This window comes from Drosophila gunungcola (genome assembly GCF_025200985.1).
Source record: "Drosophila gunungcola strain Sukarami chromosome 3L unlocalized genomic scaffold, Dgunungcola_SK_2 000002F, whole genome shotgun sequence".
Taxonomy (NCBI): Eukaryota; Metazoa; Arthropoda; class Insecta; order Diptera; family Drosophilidae; genus Drosophila; species Drosophila gunungcola.
In genome coordinates, this window is record NW_026453178.1 from 950,711 (window position 1) to 976,178 (window position 25,468).

The 25,468-nt window shown below is 41.0% G+C and overlaps 8 protein-coding genes across 10 annotated transcripts; 3 read left to right on the forward strand and 5 right to left on the reverse strand.

Moving 5' to 3' along the window:
- Nucleotides 1–2: 2 nt before the first annotated feature.
- Nucleotides 3–4,952, reverse strand: LOC128257900 (short/branched chain specific acyl-CoA dehydrogenase, mitochondrial). The gene is made up of 4 exons (XM_052989145.1): nucleotides 4,790–4,952; nucleotides 4,610–4,718; nucleotides 1,259–1,737; nucleotides 3–838 (listed from the first exon to the last, which is right to left on the reverse strand). The coding sequence occupies exons 1-4, from the start codon at nucleotides 4,823–4,825 to the stop codon at nucleotides 215–217; spliced, it is 1,248 nt and encodes a 415-aa protein (XP_052845105.1). The 5' UTR covers nucleotides 4,826–4,952; the 3' UTR covers nucleotides 3–214.
- An 828-nt stretch (nucleotides 4,953–5,780) lies between these two features.
- Nucleotides 5,781–6,584, forward strand: LOC128257914 (60S ribosomal protein L26). The gene is made up of 2 exons (XM_052989166.1): nucleotides 5,781–5,908; nucleotides 5,970–6,584. The coding sequence occupies exon 2, from the start codon at nucleotides 5,983–5,985 to the stop codon at nucleotides 6,430–6,432; it is 450 nt and encodes a 149-aa protein (XP_052845126.1). The 5' UTR covers nucleotides 5,781–5,908; nucleotides 5,970–5,982; the 3' UTR covers nucleotides 6,433–6,584.
- An 808-nt stretch (nucleotides 6,585–7,392) lies between these two features.
- Nucleotides 7,393–8,235, reverse strand: LOC128257912 (gametocyte-specific factor 1 homolog). The gene is made up of 2 exons (XM_052989164.1): nucleotides 7,974–8,235; nucleotides 7,393–7,918 (listed from the first exon to the last, which is right to left on the reverse strand). The coding sequence occupies exons 1-2, from the start codon at nucleotides 8,148–8,150 to the stop codon at nucleotides 7,568–7,570; spliced, it is 528 nt and encodes a 175-aa protein (XP_052845124.1). The 5' UTR covers nucleotides 8,151–8,235; the 3' UTR covers nucleotides 7,393–7,567.
- A 413-nt stretch (nucleotides 8,236–8,648) lies between these two features.
- On the forward strand, nucleotides 8,649–9,979 carry LOC128257905 (corepressor interacting with RBPJ 1). Its single transcript, XM_052989153.1, has 2 exons — nucleotides 8,649–8,834; nucleotides 8,911–9,979. Exons 1-2 carry the CDS (start codon nucleotides 8,763–8,765, stop codon nucleotides 9,919–9,921), a joined length of 1,083 nt encoding a protein of 360 aa, XP_052845113.1. The 5' UTR covers nucleotides 8,649–8,762; the 3' UTR covers nucleotides 9,922–9,979.
- A 96-nt stretch (nucleotides 9,980–10,075) lies between these two features.
- LOC128257895 (COP9 signalosome complex subunit 1b) lies at nucleotides 10,076–11,928 on the reverse strand. The gene is made up of 2 exons (XM_052989139.1): nucleotides 11,758–11,928; nucleotides 10,076–11,685 (listed from the first exon to the last, which is right to left on the reverse strand). Exons 1-2 carry the CDS (start codon nucleotides 11,788–11,790, stop codon nucleotides 10,159–10,161), a joined length of 1,560 nt encoding a protein of 519 aa, XP_052845099.1. The 5' UTR covers nucleotides 11,791–11,928; the 3' UTR covers nucleotides 10,076–10,158.
- A 316-nt stretch (nucleotides 11,929–12,244) lies between these two features.
- On the forward strand, nucleotides 12,245–15,417 carry LOC128257886 (pre-mRNA-processing factor 6). 2 transcript variants are annotated; one of them, XM_052989124.1, is made up of 5 exons: nucleotides 12,437–12,460; nucleotides 12,535–12,626; nucleotides 12,694–14,053; nucleotides 14,125–15,078; nucleotides 15,131–15,417. In XM_052989124.1, the coding sequence occupies exons 3-5, from the start codon at nucleotides 12,782–12,784 to the stop codon at nucleotides 15,353–15,355; spliced, it is 2,451 nt and encodes an 816-aa protein (XP_052845084.1). In that variant the 5' UTR covers nucleotides 12,437–12,460; nucleotides 12,535–12,626; nucleotides 12,694–12,781; the 3' UTR covers nucleotides 15,356–15,417. The 2 variants fall into 2 exon arrangements, with proteins under 2 accessions (XP_052845083.1, XP_052845084.1); XM_052989123.1 differs by having other exon boundaries at nucleotides 12,245–12,460; nucleotides 12,535–14,053.
- On the reverse strand, nucleotides 15,389–18,832 carry LOC128257892 (uncharacterized). The gene is made up of 4 exons (XM_052989137.1): nucleotides 18,487–18,832; nucleotides 17,131–17,839; nucleotides 15,840–16,700; nucleotides 15,389–15,635 (listed from the first exon to the last, which is right to left on the reverse strand). The coding sequence occupies exons 1-4, from the start codon at nucleotides 18,704–18,706 to the stop codon at nucleotides 15,389–15,391; spliced, it is 2,037 nt and encodes a 678-aa protein (XP_052845097.1). The 5' UTR covers nucleotides 18,707–18,832.
- LOC128257907 (uncharacterized) lies at nucleotides 17,745–21,861 on the reverse strand. 2 transcript variants are annotated; one of them, XM_052989158.1, is made up of 5 exons: nucleotides 21,652–21,861; nucleotides 21,543–21,596; nucleotides 21,247–21,492; nucleotides 20,775–21,193; nucleotides 17,745–17,839 (listed from the first exon to the last, which is right to left on the reverse strand). In XM_052989158.1, the coding sequence occupies exons 1-4, from the start codon at nucleotides 21,779–21,781 to the stop codon at nucleotides 20,781–20,783; spliced, it is 843 nt and encodes a 280-aa protein (XP_052845118.1). In that variant the 5' UTR covers nucleotides 21,782–21,861; the 3' UTR covers nucleotides 17,745–17,839; nucleotides 20,775–20,780. The 2 variants fall into 2 exon arrangements, with proteins under 2 accessions (XP_052845118.1, XP_052845117.1); XM_052989157.1 differs by lacking the exon at nucleotides 17,745–17,839 and having other exon boundaries at nucleotides 20,748–21,193.
- Nucleotides 21,862–25,468: the final 3,607 nt, after the last annotated feature.

Consider the following 25,468-nt stretch of genomic DNA (forward strand, 5'->3'; position numbering starts at 1 on the left):
TATTTTATATTTGTATATATTTTAATTGTATTTTATACAATATAACAGAAAGAACTATGTGGTAAATGCTAAGGTAACATGGAGAGAACCGATAACGGATGGCCGTCAGAAAATGTTACAGCGGTTCCCACGCATAAATGCACTTGACGTATCTGACGTACGATATCTCAGCTTGTGTGGGGGTGTGTTTTGTGGAGGATTAGGACTACAGCTCCTAACCGGAGTACTCCTTCTTGATGCACTTGGCAATGGTGCTGAGCTGCATGTTGGTGGTGCCCTCGTAGATGGCTCCGATCTTCACATCACGGTAGTACTTCTCCTGGGGGAAATCGCGGGTGAAACCAACGCCGCCCATAAAGTCAACGCACTTAATGGCCGCCCGTTGGGCCACCTCCGAGGCGTAGTACTTGGCCATGGCGGCCTCCTTCTGGAAAGGCACGCCCTGCTCCTGCAGACGAGCCGCATTGTAGGTCATCAGACGGGCAGCCTCGATCTCCGTGGCCACGGTGGCGATCTGGTGCTGCATCGATTGGAAGTTGTAGATGGCATCTCCGAACTGCTTGCGTTCCAGCAAATAGGGAATGGTGGCATCGAAGGTACCCTGGGCCAGGCCCACCATCTGGGCGGCAATGCCGATGCGACCCTCGTTCAGGAAGCCAGCGGCGTACTTGTAGCCATGACCGAAGGTACCCAGAATATTCTCCTCGGGCACGCGCACATTGTCGAAGGTCAGCTGGCACGTTCCGGATGCACGGATGCCCAGCTTATCCTCCGGCTTGTTCACAATCAGTCCGGGGGTGTCACGGTCCACAATGAAGGTGGTGATGCCGCGGTAGCCCTGCAATACAAGTACCATAAATATTAGTGGTCAATTCGGTATCATCCAAAATCTATAGCCGATCTAAAAACATTGATTATTAATTTATTAAAAATAAATATAGAAAAAAAAGGAAATTAAAACTTTTATTTTTTAAATTATTGCTTAGATCTTTTTTCTTAACTGTCCTATTAAATAAATATTTCAACGTTTTTATAAAACAACCATCAATTTAGTGAACTTTGATCTTACAGCGATAAGATGGCAATCACTTAAATTAAAAATTAAGATTAGCTTTGGAAAATATTATGGAATCGATTAGGGGCCTATGAAAAGGTTAAAACTAAGTTTACAAAAGAAATGAGATTAATACGAAGTCTATAGAATATCATAAGGTTGTTTAAAATTTATTTGCTTTATATCATAAATTTAAATACTTACATCCTCTGGCTTGGCATTGGCGAAGATGAGGAAGACTCCGGCCACATCGGAGTTGGAGATCCACATCTTGGAGCCGTTTATCACGTAGTGGGAGCCATCCTTCTTGGCCACCGTCTTCAGGGAGAAGGCATCGGATCCTGCGCCGGGCTCAGTCAGGGCGAAGCTGCCAGCATACTCCTGGGCCAACTTGGGCAGGTACTTGGCCTTCTGCTCGGCATTGCCGAACTTAATCATCAGCGAGTTGACCAGCGTGTTGTGGATGTCCACGAAGGCGGCCACGGCGGGATCAATCTTGGACAGCTCCTCCACCACGATGATGTTGGTCATGAAGTTGCAGCCACTGCCTCCCAACTCGGTATCGATCTCAATGCCCATCAGACCATTCTCGAAAACGGCCTTCACCACAGAGGGATCGAACTTGTGCTCATGGTCCATCTTCTTGACCAAGGGCTGAATCTGCTCCTGAGCCAGTTTGGCAACTGAAATTGAAAGGATTCAAGTTTATTAATATGAAAAATTGTATTTTAAATTAAAAACACATTGCATTTTTCAATCATAATCTATATAATTTCAACTTTAAAATTTAAGCCAGTATAAAAAAAGTAGTAGGGTAATATATTTTTTCAAAAGCTTTCATGTCTAGCTTATTCTTGAAAAACATTAACAATTAACGATCGGTAGAATAGCTTTACAAAAAAGTTCTGTGAAAGCTTTGAAGAACATTTAACTGCACGTTTTCTTAAAAAATCGTGCTGTAAGCTTTTTTCTTTTTATTCTTTTCTACCTATTTTTCTTCTAAGAGGCCCGATGTTTGCTGTTGGTCTAGTGTTTGTATAAGCTCAAATATTTCGCTATATACATTTGTGTATCAGATAAAATATCTTTGTGTGAGTGGTGCGTGTGTCTTTTTTATCAACAGATTCTTCAAGTTCTCAAATCGCGTGGGGCTCTCGCAGCTGTCTTTTTCGCTAGTTCTATTATTCTCTCAGCGTATTTATTATTGATCTTTTTTTTAAAGCATTTTGCTTCTTGACATTGTTTTTCCGCTTGAAAGCCAACAACTGGTACACACCCACCAAAGTTCTCACACCTTCAGTACCCGCTCTTTATTGACTTTCCTGCCATTTTGCATACATTCGGAAATGTTTCCTTTCTATTACATACTTTTCTTGGGAAACGCATAAATAATTGACGAAGTTTATATATTCATTTAGTTTTCCAACCATATGGGCTTGTCCAGCAATTTTATAACAGATGTGACGTGTCCCAATAGACTCGATGGTAAATTTGACTTATCCTTTTTTATAATTTTTGTTAAATAAAGAACATTTCACTAAATACCAAACAGTTTAGTCTTTTTGCGAATTTTTCGAATTTCTCGAAGTTAATATAAATAACAGCAATACATATAAAATTATAATTATAAGATGCTTCTGAAAAAGGTAATGATATATATTTAAAGCTTTCTCTTGATTAACAAATTGTTAAGAATCTGAGAAACTAGTAGTTGTTTTAGTTTTATAAATGGAATTAAGGGTGAACCTTACTATTATTCATACACTTTTTTTTGATTTAACTCAAAGTACAAGTGTCAACTGTACAGATTCCTATAGTAAAAGCAATTTGAAAAAATATAAAACCAGTTTTAGCTTATGCACTTGGCCACTTTGCATTCAGCTCAGATTACGCAACAGTCAGACCATATAGACACCTACTTTTCCATTAGGAATATTTGTGTGTATAAATGTAGGAAACCATATAGATTGAGACCAATTGAGTGATTGATAAGCGGGACGAAGAAAAATAAATTTATTAAAAGAAAAAAAATGTAACCTTCCCAACTAGGAATTAGATGGTTTGCAGGCGGACGAGATCCGCCCACTCAGCTAATTCAACTCTCTAGGAAAGGGCGCCCGACCAAGAGCCACGCCCCTGATTGTCCGGCGTGATCACTAGAACAGTGATCACAGGTGGGCAGGGGGCGTGGCACAGTCGCATTTAATGCTCTATCACAAGTGTAACGCTATTCGGTTGACGTATAAAACCAGAACCAAACAGCTGACTGACCTGTGAAAAATGTAGGGAGATTTTATCTACCACCCACGCGTTAACTATTATATTACAGAAAAGAGAGGCTTGTTAGGATCCCAAACTCGAACTCGCGCTTGGGTAAATTTTTTTCTTTATTTTACCGGCAACTCAACGAGGAACGCCACCGCCAGCCGAAAAAAAGCAGCGACGAAATTCAAAGTTGAGCGGCGGCAGCAACAAAAAGCTATTTTTAGACCGCACGAAAGTGTGTGTGAGAGACCCACCCCCTTTTTTCCTTTATCCCCACATGAGGTGAGTTTTGCGTGTTTGGAAGTGATTTTCTTCTTTTTGGACAATTATTTAAACCAAAATATAATACATTTTAAGAAAAAATGATTGGAAAATTTTAACACAAGCAACAAAAAGCTTGTGATAAGGTTAGACCTTGAACTTGCCAAGCTGGCAGCTTTTAAAGTATTATTTATACATTTTTAAATAGATAAAATTTATTTTACATTTACCGATTTTACTTCACCGATTTAACCAGTTTTTAGATTGTTGTGTTTTTAAAAAAATATTGTTCCTTATTTTTTTGTTTTTCACTTTTAAGTTTTTCTTTCGCAAATTATAACTTTTGTCAAAAACTGTAGTACAAAGTTTAAAATATTCCTTTGGGAATAAAAATCTTTATAGTTATTTTATAAGTAACATTTTGTATTATTATATTATCTGGCACCTTTGAAAGTGTAGAAATAAAACCGGCATCACAAATTATATAATATTGGCGCACACGCTAGCAAATCAATTTAATTAAGCGATCTCCTATAAAAATGCTAGTACGGCCAATTAAAATTATTAGATTGCTTGATCGTAAAAAGTAGAAAAATTGCATCTATTAACTCGGTCAAACATCATAATGAAAATGCTTCGAACCAGGCCACTGATATTAAGTGACATTTTAGTTCCACTATCTAAATAAAAATGTGCTTATCTGGCAAGCGACCTCCTCCACGCCACATTTTCCCCACACTAAATACACTTTATCAGCAGAAATATAAAACTCGAAAAACACGAATACAACCAATAATGCAGCAATACTTTAGCTAGGTGGTAAAATGCAAAAATATTAATAAATAACAACAAGAGCATCATGAATGAGGCGATGCTTGGAGTTACGTAACAGGCAAGTCAACGAAACACCATCAAAATATCTAAAGATTCGGCATGGAAAAAAAAAACACGCTTATCGAAATGGGGCTACACTTGGAGTAAATATACTCTGAGTTCTGATGATCTACATAAATTAAGGGCGAAACTCACCAGTCTCCTTCATCATTTTCTCATCGTCGGTAAGAAAGGTAAGGGGTGGGGGGAGACCTGTTGCCGAGGACATTGCAGCATTTTGTTGACGTGCAGCGGAATTAACCAGCTAAAAAATAAGTAAAGAAAGTTAAATAAGTTAAAGCCAAAGTAAGAATTGAGGGGGCGTGGCCAACTTACCATGCGCACTGGCAGTCTCTTCAGGCTGTTCATCATCTTGAATGTAGTGGAAAAATTAATTTAATCGATGGGCCAAACTGGACTTTTTTTAGGATTTTGGACCGAATCCCCAGAGACAACGGCAACAGTTGGCTGCTCACACGCGACTGAATTTCCATTCTCCAGCAGCAGATACGATCGCCAGACAAGAGCAACCAGATTTTGAAAAAGCTTTTCACCACCAAAACTGAAGTTCAACACACACTGCCGGTTTTAGCATTAAAATATAATAAGACTCCAAATTTTATATTATTTTTTGGTCATTATATCAAAATTAATTTGTTTGAACTGCAGTTGATTAAAAATACAGTTTTTTTTGGGATTAAATAGTTTGCTTTTAAGCATACATTCATGCATTCATATTTTCCAACTCCCTTTAAATTTCAAAATGTTTAATTTCGTATCTTAAATTTGTTGCGGAGCCAAACATTTTACAGAATCTATACGTTTTCAATTGAATAATTTTTCAATTGAGATCCCATTCAATTAATTTTTTAAACAATTCAAATGCAACAGTGGATACAAGTCACTGGATTAGTAAAGACACACTCCCCACAAGTGTTGTATAGCGCAGGTTTCGATTTTGACGTTTCCTCATCTAGAGATGAACCAAGAGAGATCGATACTAATCGCAGAGAATAATAGTTCAAAAAATGTGAATCAACATGTAATTAATTAAAATAAAACACAACTGGTTAAAAAACCAATTGACATCTCTCAACCTCCCAGAAATTCGGCTCCCTCCTTTATTCTGAATTAAATTTGTGTTTTCACTGCATTCTTATATACTCAAACAATGCCCTTCAGAGAGAGAATTTCTTTTCAGAATGCAATCATAGCGCAGAGAAAATTTTTTTCTTTAGTGTAACGACCAACGCAAACCCTGCAAGGATGTGGACATAAGTATTTAAAAGAAATGAATATGTTATCTTTTTAGTGGGTGAACGGCCCTCAGGGATGGGATTAGCCAGCTCGTAAAATCACGATAATGCCCGCCAACGCAGCCACACTTATTGCTGCTCACCTCTAGCAACTCTTCTTCTTTCCTTTTCTTTTGGCTTCGTTTCCGGAGAAGTCGCAGTTGAGCAATTTAAGCAAAACACGTGCTTAATTTCCTAAAATTGTGCATTTTTGTTTGCAGTCCGCACAGCAAAATGAAGCAGAACCCGCACGTCTCGTCGTCGCGTAGGAAGAACCGCAAGCGCCACTTCCAGGCCCCCTCCCACATCCGCCGGCGCCTCATGTCCGCCCCGCTGTCGAAGGAGCTGCGCCAGAAGTACAACGTGCGCTCCATGCCCATCCGCCGCGACGATGAGGTCCAGGTGATCCGCGGCCACTTCAAGGGCAACCAGGTGGGCAAGGTGGTCCAGTCGTACCGCAAGAAGTTCGTCGTCTACATCGAGAAGATCCAGCGCGAGAACGCCAACGGCACCAACGTCTTCGTGGGCATCCACCCCAGCAAGGTGCTGATTGTCAAGCTGAAGCTGGACAAGGACCGCAAGGCCATCCTGGAGCGCCGCGGCAAGGGCCGTCTGGCCGCTCTCGGCAAGGACAAGGGCAAGTACACCGAGGAGACCGCCGCCCAGCCCATGGAGACCGCGTAAACCGCCGGAAAAAGCTCACAACTGGACCGCCCTCGTCGCTGTTTACTGTTTTTACCGTAACGCTTAGTGTAAAAAACAAAACATCTGAAAAAATCGCGTGTGGAAAGCGACGCATTCTTTACAATAAAGAAAAGTTGATTTTCGCAAATGGATCGTACTGGCGTTTTCCTTCAAAACGGATTATGTTTTACAATCAGTCGTGATTAAATGAACTACCAAAACTATAGCATATTGTAAGCTTCCATGCAAGCCATGTGGTTTGGTTTATGCAGATTATAAATCTTTATAAACAAGTTTTCAATTTGGAATTATAAAAGCTTTGGTAAAGTGACGATTCAAAAAATCCTAATTGCAGTGGCTAAAAACTATAAACATTTTTAGACAAAACTATTTGAGGAAGTACCTGCCTGAGCTCTGTGCAAGGTTATCAATACATGTGAAATAATTTAAGACATATTTGTTTTGAGAGTAGACTTAGTTCGCAGATTCTTATTACTTGCTTTTCCACACAACAATACCTCAATATACTTTATATAACCCTCCTTTTTATTCCCTTTACTCCAAACTTATATTCCAATATATAACACCCTTTACTTTTACTAATATGATACAAAAGTATGTTTAAACTCTATAAGGATACTATCATGAAAAGTTTTAAGTCTTTGTTTTCGTGACAATATCAGTCGGTGTATCGAGGAATTTCATGTTTCTTTTAAGGTTAAACTTTTAAAATAGTATACTCTTCTTTCTATTAATTACTTGCATATAAAAATATTCGTAGTACAAGAAGTCCACCAAATAGTAATTTTTAAGGCGCTGAATGCTTATAAAAATATTTTAAATATTTCTTGGGCGTCCAAATTGATGTCCAGATTACAAACATTTATTGGGAAATAGAGTTCTGAAACTTTGATAAGGAATAAGGCATTACTTTTATTTCGAACGCGTCTTTCCTATACATTCCCACAATTTTATTGTATATTCGTTGATTTTTGTTTCACTGAAATCTGAACCATTTTTATTGGTAATTCAACATGTTGATTTTTGATTTTTGTTTGTACTTGTGAGGTTAGTAAGAGACACTTTGATATGCTTTGGTTTTTGCTTTGAGATTGACATTTGAAGGATAACTTGACTAGTGGCGTCTAGAGTTATGCATCCTGGGATCGTATGGAGCGGGACGAGAATCCACGCGGGACTTAGCCTTTGGTGGCTTCTTCTCCTCCTTGTAATCGTCGCCAAATTTTCGACGGTTCTCCTCCTTGATAAAAGCCTTTCGCTGTGAGGGAAACAGTCCATTCGGTTCCCTCACTATATTGGCCTGGGAACAATAGACCTGCGGATTGTAATCCGGGACGTCTTCGTCGTCGTCCCAGTTTTCTTCGGACTCAATCTTGGCGTGTCTGGTGTCCTCCGTTAATACAGCAGCTGCACTCGTCTGATACTGGACTATAATCTTTCGATCCTCACACGATTTGGTGTGTTGCTAGGCAAGGATGAGAATTAATGCAAGGTTTTCTACTTTACAGCATTATACTTACATATAACTCGGGCTCCGGTATCAAATGGGCCTTGTTGAAGGGACAAATCATCAGTTGCACGGTGTCTTTGTAGATCACACGGCACTTCAGGATGTGCTGCTGGAGTTTCTTGCGCAGCATCTTGTGCTCCTTGTTGTATGGGCAGTTAACCATATCCGATTCGTCTCCGTTATCCATATTTATTTATTTATTTTTATGATCTTCCAGAACCTTTTAGGAGTTTCAGATTTCACGATAGGCTGGCGCTGTGTCAAAAAAGTGTTGGGTAACATCATAATAAAGAAATACTAACCGATAGTTTTCATATTAGATTTTCAATGACTTGTATTCTTAAATATATTATTTAGATATGGGTCACAGCTGGTTATATTTATTATTTGAACAATGCCAATCAACAAGTTACATCTCATGTTATGTATAAATTGTTAGTTTCTTAATAAAAACTCTATGAATATTGTATTATTTTCAGGGTCAATGACTGAGGGTTTTTTGAGAATTTTGTTTTAAACAAGAGCATCTGTATATATTTTTTTTATATATGATTTTTTATTATTTTTATGATGAAATTTATATAAAGCACATTTTAAACAACCCAATATATTAAAATGTTTTTTTTTATGCGATATCTCTGCAATAACAATTAGTTTACAAACACTGTTTTGTGCCCATCTCTAGTACATTTTACAACACTGACTCGTACTAATAAACAAGGCAGCTGGAAAACATTTATAAAAATCGAAAAGTCCTCGATTTGTCTTCAATTTAGTAGTTCAAAAACACAGCAGCAAGATGGGCAAGGGCTTCAACAACTACATGTGTAAGAAATTCTTCCACCCCGCCTCCAGGGACAATCTGAAAAGGGTAAGTGACCTCCAGACTCCAGATGAAATGCTTATCTTCTAAGAAAATGGGCTAACAACGAAGTAATCTTCTCCAGGTGTGGATGGCGGAGCAGCAGGCGGAGGCATACAAAAAGAAGCAGGAGGAGCTGCGCAATCAGTACGAAAAGGAGCAGAATCTGCACGAGAACAAGGCGATGCTCAGCAAGGACAGCAAGGATAAGCTGAGTGTCAACTTCATGTACGAGCCACCGCCAGGAGTGCGAAAAGAGCGCGAAAAGGACGACAACGAGCCGGAGTACAAGTTTGAGTGGCAGCGGAAGTACAACGCTCCCAGGGAGTCCTATTGCAAGGGGGACACCGAGATCCGGGACCAGCCCTTTGGCATCCAGGTGCGCAACGTGCGCTGCCTCAAGTGCCACAAGTGGGGTCACATCAACACGGACAAGGAGTGCACCATGTACAGCATTTCCATGAGCGAGGCACGCAAACTGCATGCAGAAACCGAGGCCGGCGACATCATGGCCAAGAATGTGCTGGAGGAGCAGATGAAGGAGGACGGCCTAATGATGAAGCGATCGGCACTGGAGTTGCAGAGCATCAAGGCCATCCAACAGCAACACCAACTGGTGCCCAGCGATGGCGAGGAGGAGGCCCACGCCAACCAACAAAATCCCGAGCTTGTCTTTCTCAAATCCCTGTCCAAGAAACAAAAGCTAAAGCTGTTAAAAAAGCTGGAGAAGATTGAACGTATGAAGCGCAAGGGCGAGGGTATCAAAAAACCCTCCAAGAAGAAATCAAAAAAGCAAAAAGACGATAAAGAGAGCAAGAAAAAGAAATCTAAAAAGGACAAATCAGGCAGAAAAGAAAGAAAATCTTCGGTTGGCGACAGTTCGTCCTCCTCTTCATCCTCGAACAGCAGCGATTCCGAGGACAATCACAAAAGTAACCACAGAGATGACAAACGAAATGGTCATCAGAGATCCAGGGAATCGGAGCATAGCCACCAGCGCCGAAGGGATGAAAGCAGGCATCGCAGAGATCGCTCGCGATCAACCAGCAGAGATAGGAGGAGGGAAAAGGAGCGCCGGGAGCATTCGAGGCGATAGTATTATCATTGTAAAGTCCACTAATAAATTTTGAACATTTTGTATCCATTTTAAACTAGATATTTGTTGTAATACCTTTTTGGGAGTTCATAAATTACATGTTAATGTATATTTTGTGTCATTATATTTTATTAAAAATGAATGTTAAGTTAGCTTTGCTAAAACTCTTTATTTCGCCAGAGTCTGATATACATACTTTAAAGACTTTATTGGTTACTAGGTGCTTATTCAATTTGCCTAGATCCTGGCAATCTGAGGGGTTGTGGAGGATCCGGCGGAGACGCAGAGCTCGGCGCCGTGGTTGCTGCCGCCCTCCCTGGAAATGCTCTTCACGTGGATGTGGCTCTTGAGCATCGCAGCCCGGAGGACGAGCATCCTTGTGTGACGTTGGTACTGCTTGCCCATGATCAAGGCCCGCTCGAAGGTGCTGTTCCGCTGATCCGCCTCCTTGGCGTACAGGATCTTGTTGTGCGAATCGATGCGCGCTTGAATCTGCCCGTCCAATATCAACTGCATCACCTCGTTCTCCAGATCGCCCACCGATGAGTTAAAAGCCATGGCCATTTTGTGCATGTCAGCCGACATGTAGGGGCTGAAGTATTGGATGAGCGCACGGTTACGAATCTTGGTGTACAGCGTGGTCACATGGGGAGCTATGTACATGTCCACCAGCAGATTGTCCCTGATCTCATCCAGCAGCGTCAAGCAGGAGGCATATTTGCTTTCGTAGAACTTGAATATAATATCCCTGAGCTGGGGCTCCAGTTCCAAGAAGAGTTTGAAGGATGTGGAGGCGATGACCAGGCGCTTCAGCTCCGGTCGATCGAAGGTGGCCAGGGCACAGAGGCCACCGTAAACCGCCACATTGCTGGTGGAGATCATCTCGGGAAAGTCGCAGTGATCGAAGTTGGCATTGAGGAAGTGCTTGGCCGCCACCTTGTACTTCTTCTGCTGCAGTTCCGCCAGACCAGCGGCGCACTCCAGCCGAGTATGCACCTGGGCGTTTGCCTCCTTGGAGCCCTCGGCAAAGTCCGGAGTGCTTTCCGCCTTGGATATGTAGCTCATCACATGAGCCCAGTTCTGGAGATAGATGGAAACCTTGATGACATTTAGGCACATGTTGACCACATGCTTGCCACTGGTGCAGTAGTCTCTGGCCCGCGAATAGCACTTCAGGGCATTGGTGAGGTCGCCGCAACTGAGGTAGTGGTCAGCCAGGTCATCGTGACCCCGGCGAATGCTTTCCTTGATCGAATTCGACTTGTAGTTCTTCAGATCGGAGTCCAGTTTCTCCAGCTTCAGGGCCGCCTTCTTCATCTTGGTGTCCACCCATACGGCATCGTAGGCGAAGGCATCCTTTTCGCCAGCGGGCTGTGCTTGTCCCTGAGCCTGGGCCACTGGTTGGGCGGCGATATCGGGCAGAGGAGCTGCAGCTGCTGCTGCTGCCTGATCTCCGCCAGCATTGGCAGGCGGAACTGGGGCATTGCCGGCATTTAAATCACTCAAGCGCTTGTGGAGCACCTGGTAGAGATTAACGTTGTAGGTGGTCTGCACATAGGTAATGGCCATCTTCAGAGCCTCTACCGCCAAGATTGGGCACACATCGGCCACAAACATCAGGCGATGCAGTCTTACGATCCCGGCATATTGATTGGCGTACACCTCGAGATCAATACTGGGATTCTCCACCACAATCTGCTGCTCCTCGTTGTTCTCATTGTCCTCATTTGGCGGCGCATCCACTTGCATCGGCTCTACAGCGTTCTTTTGTTTGAGAAATACACAATTTTCATTGACTACATTTTACCATATATAAAGTTTTTCATGGCTATTTACATGCATAAGTGGTGGCATTGGCAGCACGGGCATCTTGCTTTAATTTGCTATGAAAATCAAATTGAAATTCTCACAAATTCTCGCTAAAATCTGCTTTTGTTTTTTTCAATTAATTTTCTCAAAACGATTTGCAAAGTATTTAGCATCGATATACCGGTGCGAACTAGAGGTGGACAATCAAGTCGTTATATTTTGCCGATAGTCACGGCTGTTAATATCCAACCAATTTTAAAGAAATTTCAACCGAATAACTGTAAAAATTATGTTGGAATAAATTTCAGTAACTCACCTCAAGCGCCCTGCGTCGATAATCCAACCAAAAAAGATTTCATATATATGTATCAACTAAAAGCCTAAACAATTTCGGTTGGAATTTGGTTGGAAGAGATTAGGTACACCCAAAAAAAATCAGTCACAGTTTTCCTTTGTCACTGTGACCCTAGCATCTACTCATCTTCAGCGCCCTGAATCGATGAACGAGCACTTACCAACACTGTTTTCCCAAACAAGAAGAAGAGGAAGCGCACCACGCATTGATAAACTTTAAGTTGTTTGGTGAAATTAATGAAATAAAGAAGATAAAATTGTTCAAAAAGTAGTCCAAGATGTCGAACATAACGGCAGCGGTTATAGCCAACCGCAACAAGAAGCATTTCCTTGGCGTTCCAGCTCCATTGGGCTATGTGGCCGGCGTTGGTCGCGGGTAAGTACAATCGAATGCAATTTTTTGTCATGGGGAAAAAGCTCATTTTAATGGTTTTTTTTTTGCCTTTTTAGAGCCACGGGATTTACCACCCGTTCCGATATTGGTCCAGCCCGTGATGCCAACGATGTGTCCGACGACCGCCATGCGCCACCGGCCACCAAACGTAAGAAAAAAGACGAAGAGGAGGAGGAGGACGAAGACTTGAACGACTCAAACTATGACGAGTTTAGTGGTTACAGCGGCTCCCTGTTCTCCAAGGATCCCTACGACAAGGACGACGAGGAGGCGGACGCCATCTACGATTCTATAGACAAGCGGATGGACGAGAAGCGCAAGGAGTATCGCGATCGGCGGCTGCGCGAGGATTTGGAGAGGTATCGTCAGGAGCGACCGAAGATTCAGCAGCAGTTCAGTGACCTGAAACGCTCGCTGGCCAGCGTCACCTCGGAGGAGTGGTCCACCATCCCAGAAGTGGGCGATAGTCGCAACAGGAAGCAAAGAAATCCCAGGGCCGAGAAGTTTACCCCCTTGCCGGATAGCTTGATATCGAGAAATCTTGGCGGTGAATCCTCCTCCACATTGGATCCGTCCTCGGGCTTGGCCTCCATGGTGCCTGGTGTGGCCACTCCCGGCATGTTGACGCCCACAGGAGATTTGGATCTGCGTAAGATCGGTCAGGCCCGAAACACTCTCATGAATGTTAAGCTATCGCAGGTTTCCGACTCTGTGACAGGTCAAACGGTGGTGGATCCCAAGGGTTACCTCACCGACCTGCAGAGCATGATTCCCACCTATGGCGGCGACATCAACGACATCAAGAAGGCACGTCTGCTGCTCAAGAGTGTGAGGGAAACGAATCCCAATCATCCGCCAGCATGGATTGCATCTGCCCGTTTAGAGGAGGTCACCGGCAAGGTTCAGATGGCCAGGAACCTGATCATGAGGGGATGCGAAATGAACATCCAGTCCGAGGATCTTTGGCTGGAGGCAGCTCGTCTTCAGCCACCGGATACAGCCAAAGCGGTGATCGCGCAAGCTGCTCGTCACATTCCCACCTCTGTGAGGATTTGGATTAAAGCGGCTGACTTGGAAACAGAGACGAAAGCCAAGCGCAGGGTTTTCAGAAAGGCTCTCGAACACATCCCGAACTCTGTTCGCCTATGGAAAGCCGCCGTGGAGCTGGAGAATCCCGACGATGCACGTATTCTACTTTCGCGAGCTGTGGAGTGTTGCAACACCAGCGTGGAACTCTGGTTGGCCCTCGCCCGTTTGGAAACCTACGAGAACGCTAGAAAGGTCCTAAACAAAGCTCGTGAAAATATACCCACTGATCGTCAGATTTGGACCACAGCTGCCAAGCTGGAGGAGGCTAATGGTAACATCCACATGGTGGAGAAGATCATCGATCGTTCGTTGACCTCGCTGACCGTCAATGGAGTGGAGATCAACCGTGATCACTGGTTCCAGGAGGCCATCGAATCGGAGAAATCGGGTGCCGTCAACTGTTGTCAATCTATTGTCAAAGCAGTCATTGGAATAGGCGTAGAGGAAGAGGATCGCAAGCAAACCTGGATCGATGATGCAGATTTCGTAAGTATTTATATGCAGCTTGTATTTGATTGAACAAAATTAATGAAAACTATTTATTTTCCCTGTTTCAGTGCGCAAAAGAGAATGCATTTGAGTGTGCGCGAGCTGTCTACGCTCATGCGCTGCAGATATTCCCCTCCAAGAAGAGCATCTGGTTGCGGGCAGCCTACTTCGAGAAGAACCATGGCACCCGCGAGTCCCTGGAGGCCTTGTTGCAGCGAGCCGTGGCCCATTGTCCCAAATCGGAGATCCTCTGGCTGATGGGTGCCAAATCCAAATGGATGGCTGGAGATGTTCCGGCCGCCAGAGGAATTCTATCGCTGGCCTTCCAAGCCAATCCCAATTCCGAGGACATTTGGTTGGCAGCCGTTAAGTTGGAGTCGGAGAACTCGGAATATGAGCGGGCGAGACGATTGCTGGCCAAGGCCAGAGGTTCTGCACCCACGCCTAGGGTGATGATGAAATCGGCTCGTCTGGAATGGGCTTTGGAGCGATTTGATGAGGCTTTACGTTTGCTAGAAGAAGCCGTCGAAGTGTTCCCCGATTTCCCCAAACTTTGGATGATGAAGGGTCAAATCGAGGAGCAGCAGAGACGGACGGATGATGCGGCTGCCACCTACACGCAGGGCCTGAAAAAGTGTCCCACCTCCATACCACTCTGGATTCTATCCGCCAATCTGGAGGAGCGCAAAGGCGTGCTGACAAAGGCTCGTTCCATTCTGGAACGTGGACGTTTGCGCAATCCCAAGGTGGCTGTTCTCTGGCTGGAGGCCATTCGGGTGGAATTGCGAGCGGGTCTCAAGGAGATTGCCAGCACCATGATGGCCAGGGCATTGCAGGAATGTCCCAATGCCGGAGAACTCTGGGCGGAGGCCATCTTCATGGAAACCAAGCCACAGCGAAAGACCAAGTCAGTGGATGCCCTCAAGAAATGTGAGCATGACCCACATGTACTGCTGGCAGTATCCAAACTTTTCTGGTCGGAACACAAGTTCTCAAAATGCAGGGATTGGTTTAATCGAACGGTGAGTATATTATATACACTATTGAATTGAGCTAATCGTTTATTTATTACAGGTCAAAATCGATCCCGATTTGGGCGATGCCTGGGCGTATTTCTACAAGTTCGAATTGCTGCACGGCACAGAGCAGCAGCAGCAGGAGGTCCTCGATCGTTGCATTTCCGCAGAGCCCACGCACGGCGAATCCTGGTGTCGAGTCAGCAAGAACATCCAGAACTGGCAGTTCAAAACCCCCGAAGTGCTGCGTGCCGTCGTGCGGGAGCTATCCATACCCACCTAAGCTTAAGTCTATTTTGATTAAACGAAATGTAGTCTAGCGCTGCATCTTTCTATATCCTTTAACGATGCGATAAACTTGCTTAAAGTTCTTGAAGATGAATTCGCACAGGAACAGGCCCAAGCTGGCGGCAGCTCCACAGCCAAAGATTCCCAAGGCATATCGGCACTCGGTGATGCCAATGGAGACAAAGCCACCCACTCCACCCTCGCACTTGGGCTTCTGGGGGATCCACTTTCGCTCCTCGCGATTCACCAAGCTCACTTCTCGCTGCCAGCGTAATCTGGGAAGGAAATTTAAGTATTTTAAGATTTTATATGAGTTTATTTTAAACATATTAAAGGGCCTTCGAAATTTTTAAAACTAATTTGTTAGGTAACATTTATAAATTAAACTTTTAAACTGTTATTGGACATTAAGCATTTGTAAATATTGAGTATAGGGTTATGAAAAGCTTAAGACAAGTTATTTTGGAAAGGATTCTTACTGCCTTCTAATTAGCTCCTTGTAGGGAAAGTTCTTCCTCGTCGGAATTGCCAGCATGGGCAACTGGAATGGCTCAAGTTCCATCAGTCCACACTTTTCTGGCTCACTGAAGGTGTCGCTGACGATTTGGTAGCCAGCTTGCAATTCCACCTGGTAGGCAAATAACCCTGTGCGCATTCTTTCCATTCCTAAAATCGGTCGCACATAGACATTATCTCCCTTGGAGGCTATCTTCTTGTGGTACAGATTCTTGGTCACTGGATCTGTCGACTCTGTGAAGTATATCTTATTGTATTGGGTATCCTGAACACCGATTTCGAGAGGAGATTGACCAAGATCAGCCAACGAACGAATGGCATCCGAGGGACTTTGCAGCAGAGCCACAATATTAGCCGAAAAAGAGGTGAACAAGAAGAGAGCGGCTACGAAAGTGGTGAAGACAATGATCCTGGCCGATCGATTGCGCACCTCCACATAGAATCCCTGCTGGCACATTGCGCCCCACACAAAATTCAGGGTGTCCATGTAGGCCATGTCATGGGTGTGTGGCGAAAAGAGCAGTTCTATAACCAAAACCACGGTCGTTATGATCAGCAGCATGAGAATCGAAACCCACACATCGTTCTCAAAGGGCATGGCGAATATATTGGCCACTGCCGAAAGTGGTGGCTGCCGGAACATAATCCCAGCTCTCACCCGATACGTTTCGGCCACAAAATCAACCAACGCAATGCGATCCAATCTCATGAAGATCGCCAGTTGTGCCAAGTCTAGTTCGTATCGCTGAAAGCGACCCATCAGACCATCGAAAGATCCATTCGGCTGTCGCCAACCATAGTTGACGGTTTGATAAGTGTTGTAGCTGAAAGAAAGATATGATCTTTCTTTGGTGATAAAATGTTAGATATATATCGAATATTAAATAGAATCATTGAAGCCAAATCAAGGGTAAATCTGTTTCAAAAAATTAACATTAAACAAAGAATAATAAAATAAACTTAATACAAATAAAGAAAAAAGGACATTAAAAGCCAACTAATAAGTATGCATAAGGGCAATATACATATAAAAATCAATAAAATAAAATACCCTTTCTACAAAGTTTAATAAAAAAAATTTTAATTTTTGGGAACCCTTAAAATTTTAGGTTAAACAGTCCATTATGTAATAAAATGAAACAAACCAAATTAAGAGTGCAAATTGGACTACTCTTTTTGAGTAAATTTAAAAAAACTTGTTTATATTTTTTAAACAATATTAAGATGCAAACAAAGAGAAGTATCTGATCTAACCTTATGTTCAAGCGATTGGCCAGCTCCAGCATCAAGCGATGATTAACCTTAGAAATGGTGTCAATATGTCTCAGTGATAGATCTTCAATGTTTGTAAACAAATCGGGAAAGGCAATAACTATAGCCGAGTTGAAAACTATTCCCTCGAGATTTTGCCTATATGTTATGGCCGATCCAAAATGCTGCAGTGCATGGACTATGTGCCTCCTATTTCGAATGTTTTGTCCGATTAACTTTTTCTTTAAAGGCTTCCAAGCAGCCACCTTGTACAGGTCGATCAAGCTCGATGAAAAGTTTCCGTCGTCATTTTCATAGTGCAGCACCCTTAATTCACTGTCCGGAGGAATAAATATCTCTGGGTCCTCTAGTAGATCGATATCTGACCGATCTTCGCTAAGGAGCAGCCAAAATCGATTTGTGGTAAAGTAGTTGTGCTCCGGTGCAGCTGACCACCGAAGTAGATTTAATGCACACTCGCTCTTGAATTCCAGCAGAAGGATACCCATTTTATAGGGCAACATGGGCAGCAGAAAGGACGTCTCCCAGTGGCTGGAGTTGTTGGCATGGAAACCCTTTGGCGGCTGTGCGTCCTTCTGCTCATCCAGGACATCGACATGCCGCAGGTCCCTTAGCGAGGTCGCCGTACTGACCTGCACATAGAAATCGTTGAGGTTGAAGTGCTGCCACAGCGTCCAAAGGCGATAATCCGCTGAAGGGGAAACAACAGAGATATACAGGGAAAAAAATGAATTTTTTTAGTTTTGTAAATTTATTTTCAAATTTTAAGACTGTGGGAATGTTTACAAAGGTTTTTCCAGAAGTATTTTAAAGTTTTTTACTGGGCGAAAGATTAGTTTTTGGTTTTGTTCATTTTTGTTCAGATTTTAAAAAAAAATCAAAAAAAAATTGTGTATCAAATTTATAACGTATTGTAAAGGATATAGTACAAAATTACATTGGCAAGTTTAAAAATATTTAATTTGTTTGTTTTTGTTTTAGAATGAAATCAAAACTCAAAATATTAATATTATACTTTAAGCAGGTATCCTTTTTTCTTTAAGACCAGAAAATCAACAATTTCTTAAGATTTCAAATCACATCAAAGTTTGCTACCTAATTATGGTATTATTAAATAAAAGTGTTTATATTTTATATTACCATAGTTCACTTATTAAATGTAGACACCAACTAAAGGAAGAAAGTTAATATCATATAAATTCCAATAGACATAAAAATAGTGCAAGGGTTCGATTCGCCTTGGAATACGGTTTCTAAATCTTTAAAGATTTCTGGCTGTGCATTGACGGGTCATAAATTTGTCCCTAGTAGCACATTGCATGCAGAGGGTTAATTCACCAATGTCCGTGTGACAAACGACCAGCATCAGGCTGTGAACGCCGTGGTGGCGATAGTAAGCGACTAGCATATCCGGCAACTGATTGCCCCACCGTGTTTTCGAGTCCGGATCCCCCGGGGAATCCTCGCTCCGCCAGCTGCCACCGACACGTGGCCCCATCGCAGCACTGACAACCAGGAAAAATAGCAGGGGCAGCCGGTGGAGAGCTCGAACTTTCATCACTCCGAATATTAACGAGTTGCTGTCTTGTCGTCTTGTCGCTTTTGCATTTCCCCCGATGTACTTTTTCGATGGTCAGTGTCGCTGGCTTTTATAGCCAAAGTACATTCGCCAGTAATTGCATTCAAGAATTGCATTAAAATTATGCATTGATTACACTCCACAGCGCGGTATGGCACGTCCTTTGGGTGCCCAGGGTCCTTTGGGTCCGCTCAACCCATCTGCCTTCATTACGTTGGGCAATCTTCGCCAGCAATTTCGCGACAACTGCAATTGGTCATCGATGGCGTTTAATTGGTCCGAGCAAGTGGCGCACAAATTGTCCTCGTGGAAGTGCGGACAAAGTCAATTACGTGTCAACGACAACCGGAACGGAAAAAGTTTCTTCGACTTTCAGGACTTGGTTTGGCATTCGACGGATAAGCACTAAAGTTGGCCGTAGCTTTTTGGCAAAAGAAATGGGAAAGTTTATCTTTGGGGCACTTTCTGGCACTGTTTACTTGCTAATATCTGTGATTCTATTACTATCGGTTTTATTTTCCTTGTAATAAGTCTGATTAGTATTTGTGTATCTCATAAAGAACTAAACTTTTAAGCAAGCAATCTAAATTATTTATGGTATAAAAGATAAAAACTATATTCAGTGCTTGCTTGTTCTTAAAGTGACTATAAATATTTATATCTAAGTAAAAATAAACGTCCATAATATATTTAATTTTAATTTATAACCTATTTAAATGGACGTCTGATAAATCTAAAGGAAGCTTAAAACATAACAATTAACAGTACTAAAAAAATACTTTATAAGTTATTACTCTATATTTTTTAATTTGATAAGAACTAATGTTATTTATGTGTATCTGGGTAAAACAAATAGTTTAAGACCCTATTTTATTTAATATTTATTTTTAATCTTTATTTCTGTTGAATCAAAAGGGAGCTTAAAAAAGATATTTCTTGACATAGTTATACAAAAACCGTGTTGCTGAAACAAACATTATTCCTGCATGCTAAATCTTTATCAAACTTTTAAAGGCAACTTTGAATAAGCTGAATAAAATCAGTTAGGAAGCCAAGATTTGGCCTGAAGACACAAGCATTAAGAAGCAATTAAGAAAATTAAAAGGAAAATAAGTCAGAAAAAAATAAGCAAATTTGATCAAGCATGGGAACGCAAATATACACGCATGGTTGGAAAAACTGGTATTACCACGATGTCACAGGACAACAACAACGAACATAAGGAAGCAGGACATGCCCACACACGACGACATCAACACAATTACAATCTGAACATGTGTTAGTCTTCTTAGACATGCGTTGACTATAAAGAAAAATCCAATTAAAAGTGATAAAAGTTATTGAAGCGGAGCGTGGCAAAAAAGGAAAGCCATTAGAGGAAAAACAACAGGAAAAACAAATGGCCGAAATGCGGAAAGGGAAGCGAAAAGGCCGGAAAGGAAGGCCGCACAAAGTGGCTGCCATTTGTGGCACGGTATATATGGCGCTGATTGCAACACCAGATTATCACACAGATTTGGCAAGTGGCGAGACATGCCAAGGACAAATCAAGATTCACCCAAGGCCCGCCCCTTTTTCCTCTCATTTGGTTAGGGTAATCATTCATCCGCCCAAACAAAAAGGAAAAGATTTTCCACATCGAAAACATTTTCCGAATCAATTAAGGCTGGAAGGCAAAGGAAGCAAATTGAGATGAGGGTAACTGAATTTAAAATCACCCATTTAATTGGGTCTGAGAATTTGTTCAAAACAGCGAAATGAAATAAAAAGCAAGCCCGGCAAATATATTTTATATAAGTTATATAAGTTCAACAAATAATATTAAAAACTATAAAGTTCGTAAAAATGTTGTATAGTTTTACAGAAATATTTTAAGTGAACAACACAAACAGTAAGATAATTACTGGCTTACTAAAATTAAAACTAGACAAAATCCTAAAAAAAATTTTAACGAAAAATATATGTTGGGTATTTATTATTTTAAATCGTTTTTGACATTGTATATTTTTTTGTATTTTGGTTGCCATGAATCCTAACCAAATTGTACCTGTGCTTATTGCGCTTCTTGTTTTCTAGACTCTTTTTCAGCAGCGGCAGCCTCCTTTTTAAGCTGGTTGTCTCTTTTAGATGAATGTTTGCGCCAATTTTTGACGACTTTTTCGAATTCCTTTAGGCGAGCTTTTTTATCCTTTTCCGATTCGGGGTCCTGTCCAATAGTGCTTTCATCAATTTCGTCCTCATATCCTCCGGGGGGCAAAGCATTGAAGTAGCTGTTGTGAAAAGCTGTGCGATTTCCATCACGAAACCAAAACGGCTTCGATCGTTTGTACATATGGGGATAATTCTTAAATTCTAGGCGCTCTTCTTCGGCCCGAGAACTAAAAACTAATAGAGTTAGAATGGCTATTAGGGGTAGGACTCCGAATAATGAGATCTTTTGCCATAGCTTCGAATGTCCAGTGATTGCTAGATAAAAATAAGTTTAGTTTTATGAAACAAATTCTTAGAAAAATACAGACGTGGTTTTTTTGCGGTCACGGCTTGGCATCCCAAGTCTCCTCCTTGAATTGCAGTTAAAGCTAGTTTTGCCTTCTTTTTCTTGGGTTTACCCAGTAACAATTCATCACATGTTTTTAATCTTTTTTTACTTTTATCAATTGGTTTAACAGGGTTTATAGTCGGCTTGCATTTGGTCCCGCCTTTTATAGCAGTCTCATCTTTTGGCTTGGTGTCTTTAATCACATTATTTTCTTTAGGGGTTGTATCTATAGGGAAGTAATCTTTAATAATACTTTTACAATAATAAAATAACAACCTTTTTTAGCTGGTTCAGAAGATTTGGCATCTTTACCCTCCTTACTTGTTGTTTCTATTAAATGACACTTTAAAGTTTATAAAAACCTATTATAAGCTAAGCCAATAACCTTTATTTCCTGTTCCAGAAGATTTATCATCTCCAGATTTGGACATAAAACGCTGGGAAAATTTAGAGTTTACTGGACATCTTGGGTATATATATTTTAATAAACAGGAACATTTGTTAAACAGGAACATTTTTTTTTGGACGGGCCGAAACCAAAATTTTAAAATACAAATGTGCCTGAATTTTAAGTTTTACAGTCCAACAGTGTCAACTACAAGCCTACCTAGAAATCTGAAAATTTAAGAAGTAAAATACTTTTTTTTATAAAGCAATTCAAAATTAAATAGGGTCAAAAAAATCAAAAGTCACCTGAAAGCCTTTTCTTAACTATTCCATCACATCTTTTAATTCTGAAATTTTTGTCTACAATTTCCATTCACAAAATCGTTAAATCGTTCCGTGTTTTTCTGCCCTTTAGCTTTAATACTTCAACCACTTTTTGTACTTTACTGTGAGTAAATGGCCGAAGTTAGATGGCGGCAGTTCATTAATCATTTCGCTCATGCTTTTGGACGTGCGCCTGTCATGTTCAACTATTTTATAATTTTCACGCTGTGTTTTCGCTGGGTCAGTTGATTTTTTATTACTTACACTTACTTCACAGAATTTTTTCGCTTCCATCCGTGCCTGTACTTATGTAATCCATATGGGATGATTATGATTGCTCTTCAAGTGCAGGTGGTAGTTTCTTCCTTTTATCAGCCACTCCAAATTGCCGTTTGTCGGGTTTGTTGAGCTTAAATTAATGCAAATTTGTATGTTGGGGCGGTGACCTATTTTCCATGTAGATTTCGTTCCTTGTCGAAGGGTTTATCCTTTGAAGAAATTGCAATTATCGAAGATCTTTCGCTTGACTGATTCGTGTGTGATTTGCATATGGAGCAAAAGGCCTTTGACAATTAGGGTATGTATTTATAGAACCTTTTGTAACCTTATCCACCTCTGTTGGGCTCTTTTATTTTTGTGTTGTATTTTTGTAGCCCTAGGCTAAGCTAAATTGAAGTATGCATGATGTTTATTATGCAACCACAATGTGCTACTTGGTGCTACCCTTTGGCTTTCACGCCTTTGAAATACATTTAATCCATCATTGCACAGTCGAACATGGTGGATCTATATTAGGGTGAACCATTTAAATATTACGTATACGCCTTTTGGACGGGGTTAAATGTCGTATAATAAATCTTAAATCTGAAATAATATAATTTTGGAATTGATTAACAAAGTATATTTTATTTAGTAACTAAACGATTTTTTTTTGTATATATCGCAACACGACAACAAATTAAATGAAAAAGTCACTTAACAGTGTGTTAGTTAAATGATCTTTATTTTAAGAAAAACTTTTTGCTTATAAATACAAAGACTGCAATAAAAAACAAAAGTTTTTTTTAATAAACAAAAATAAGTTTAGTTTAATAAGTGTTGAAAGAACAAAGGTTATATGCTAAATAAGCATTTTTAGAATACCATAAAGACAGGGCGCTTAGCCTGTATATAATTGTATTAGTCGGACTTACTTTTTTAAACTTTTCTTTTAGTTTGCATACTATGGCAGACATTTTATGCAGTGCTCAAATCTTAGTCCACCCTAATGCAAATATACCCGTTCAAAGGATCCCGGCCTAGCCCTTGGCCATGTCTGACTGTCTACAGCTTTATTGACTCCCCGTTTTCAATTTGCCTCAACATAAGAGTGCCGAGGAAGAGAGACCTGTTGAAAAGGTGCAAAATCGCTCATTCATTCGTTAGCTCGTCCTCGTCCTCGGCCACGTCCTCGTTTACCTTTTGCCCCATTCCCTGTTGGGCAAACACGCTTAGGCAGCCTTATCAATCAAAGGTATCTGTATCTCAGTATATGGACTCGAACACACCCACGGAGATACAGGACGCGCCCACACGTATGTTATTAATAAGGGCCATTTATCAAGGGCTGCGACCCTCGAATGGTGCGAATGCGAAGCTCCTCAATGCAATGTGCCAGATCAAGTAAAATTCGGATTAAATTGTGTGCCTTGCCTTCTTGTATTTTTTTTTTCCATTTTTATTTAAGTATTTTTTATTCTTGTTTGTCGTGCGTTGAAATCGTGAGTGTGGTAAGAGCGATTTAAGTTAAATGCTTTCACCGGGCGGCAGGTGGCTAATGAAATGGGCTGTAAAGTATCTCACAGGCAATTAATATTGATTGGAAACTCATAAATTTGGTGGGATAATTTATGACGTGAGGAAATGAAGATAAATCTAAACGGAGGCTCTGGGAACGTGTTCGATTCGGAAAGCTTCCTCAGCTAATTGATCAAAGAGATCCCGCTTTTGATTTCCAAATGGCAAATAAAATGTTGAGAAATACATTTTTTGGATTATTAATTTTATGGTCTCTGAATAAAAGCTAAATAAAAAATAAAAAGGTAAAATGTAATTTAATTTAATTAATTAATCCTACAATTTAGGAATATTGATTCATTCTTTATAGCGTTCCAATATTTGTAACAAAATTTTTCATCTAATTTAGAATTCATAAAACTTGTTGAATTTTAAGACATCAAGTAAATTTAAGGCACATTGTAATACTTATTGTTAGGGGCAGGTAAAACTTGCATACTTTTTAAGTGAGAAATCGGATCAAAACATTTTAAAGTGTAAACTTTACATATTGATTTAAATTTATTGTTACTAAATGTTTTGTTTTACTTATAAAAATGTTTTTAACCTCTTTTTGCAACTGAAACGTTGAAGGGCTATGTTTTTTTTTTCTTGATGAACCAAATTTAAAAGCATGTTCTTTTATTGCCTCAGATTTGAATCAACCAAGTACTTATTTCACTTCGAATGCTTCATTAGGCTAACCCTCGAAATCCCCGCTTGGAGACAGCGCGAAGCATATAAACTAGAGCTCAATATGTCAAAGTTCGTCGGCCATTGAGATTAATTAATGGAATGTAAAATGAACAGCGGCGAATAGCAGAAAAAGCAGGAAAAGCAGGAAAAGCAGCGAAGGCAGATAGTCGGGCAATTAGGCCCGAATTTCAAAGACCAAGGACGAGGACGACAAGGACAGGGACATCAGCCGGATACGGTTGCTTCGACGGATACGGAGGAACAAGAACCCCGCACAGTGCAGATGGGTATCGCGTATAATTTGTGAAAATTGATGATTTGTTTAGATTTACGAATGAGCGAACAAAACGAGCCAAATTGGCACGTAGCAAGGACGAAAAGGAAAACTCGAACAACGGGAGAAAGGTGTTGCCATGCCGTTTTCCTCCACTTTCCTCCCCGTATTCAGCAAAGAAAGCTTCAAGGTATTCGCTAATTGATTCGATATAGATAAATGACCTCAGAGGGCGAGGGACCGGCGCTAGATGGCGCCACATAATGATTAACGACCACTTTTTATGGGTTGTCGGGAAGAACTTTTACTCCACACTCCCGACATTTTTATACACACGTTCTAATTATTATGGTTTCCCTGGAAGGCCTATGAAATTCCAATCGCCAGCAGAAATTTGAATCCTGCTGCGGCCATAAGCCTTAATTACTTGTTGATTATAAATTATTGCGAAGTGAAGGGAGAGCCTGGGGAAACCACTCGCCTTGACTGCTGATTAAATAACTAAATTAGATGGCAGATTGTCTGCCTGGCTCATTCAGTAGTCGTTTGAATGGGAAAACTTAAATGAGTTTTGATTAGTGGGGATGGCTTCATTATTTTCGTATTATATTTTCATATTTAAAACATTTTAAAGCATATCTAAATCTTACATTTTCCATAACTTAAACTTCTTAATTTGGAAATAGCAAATATAAATTCTATACCA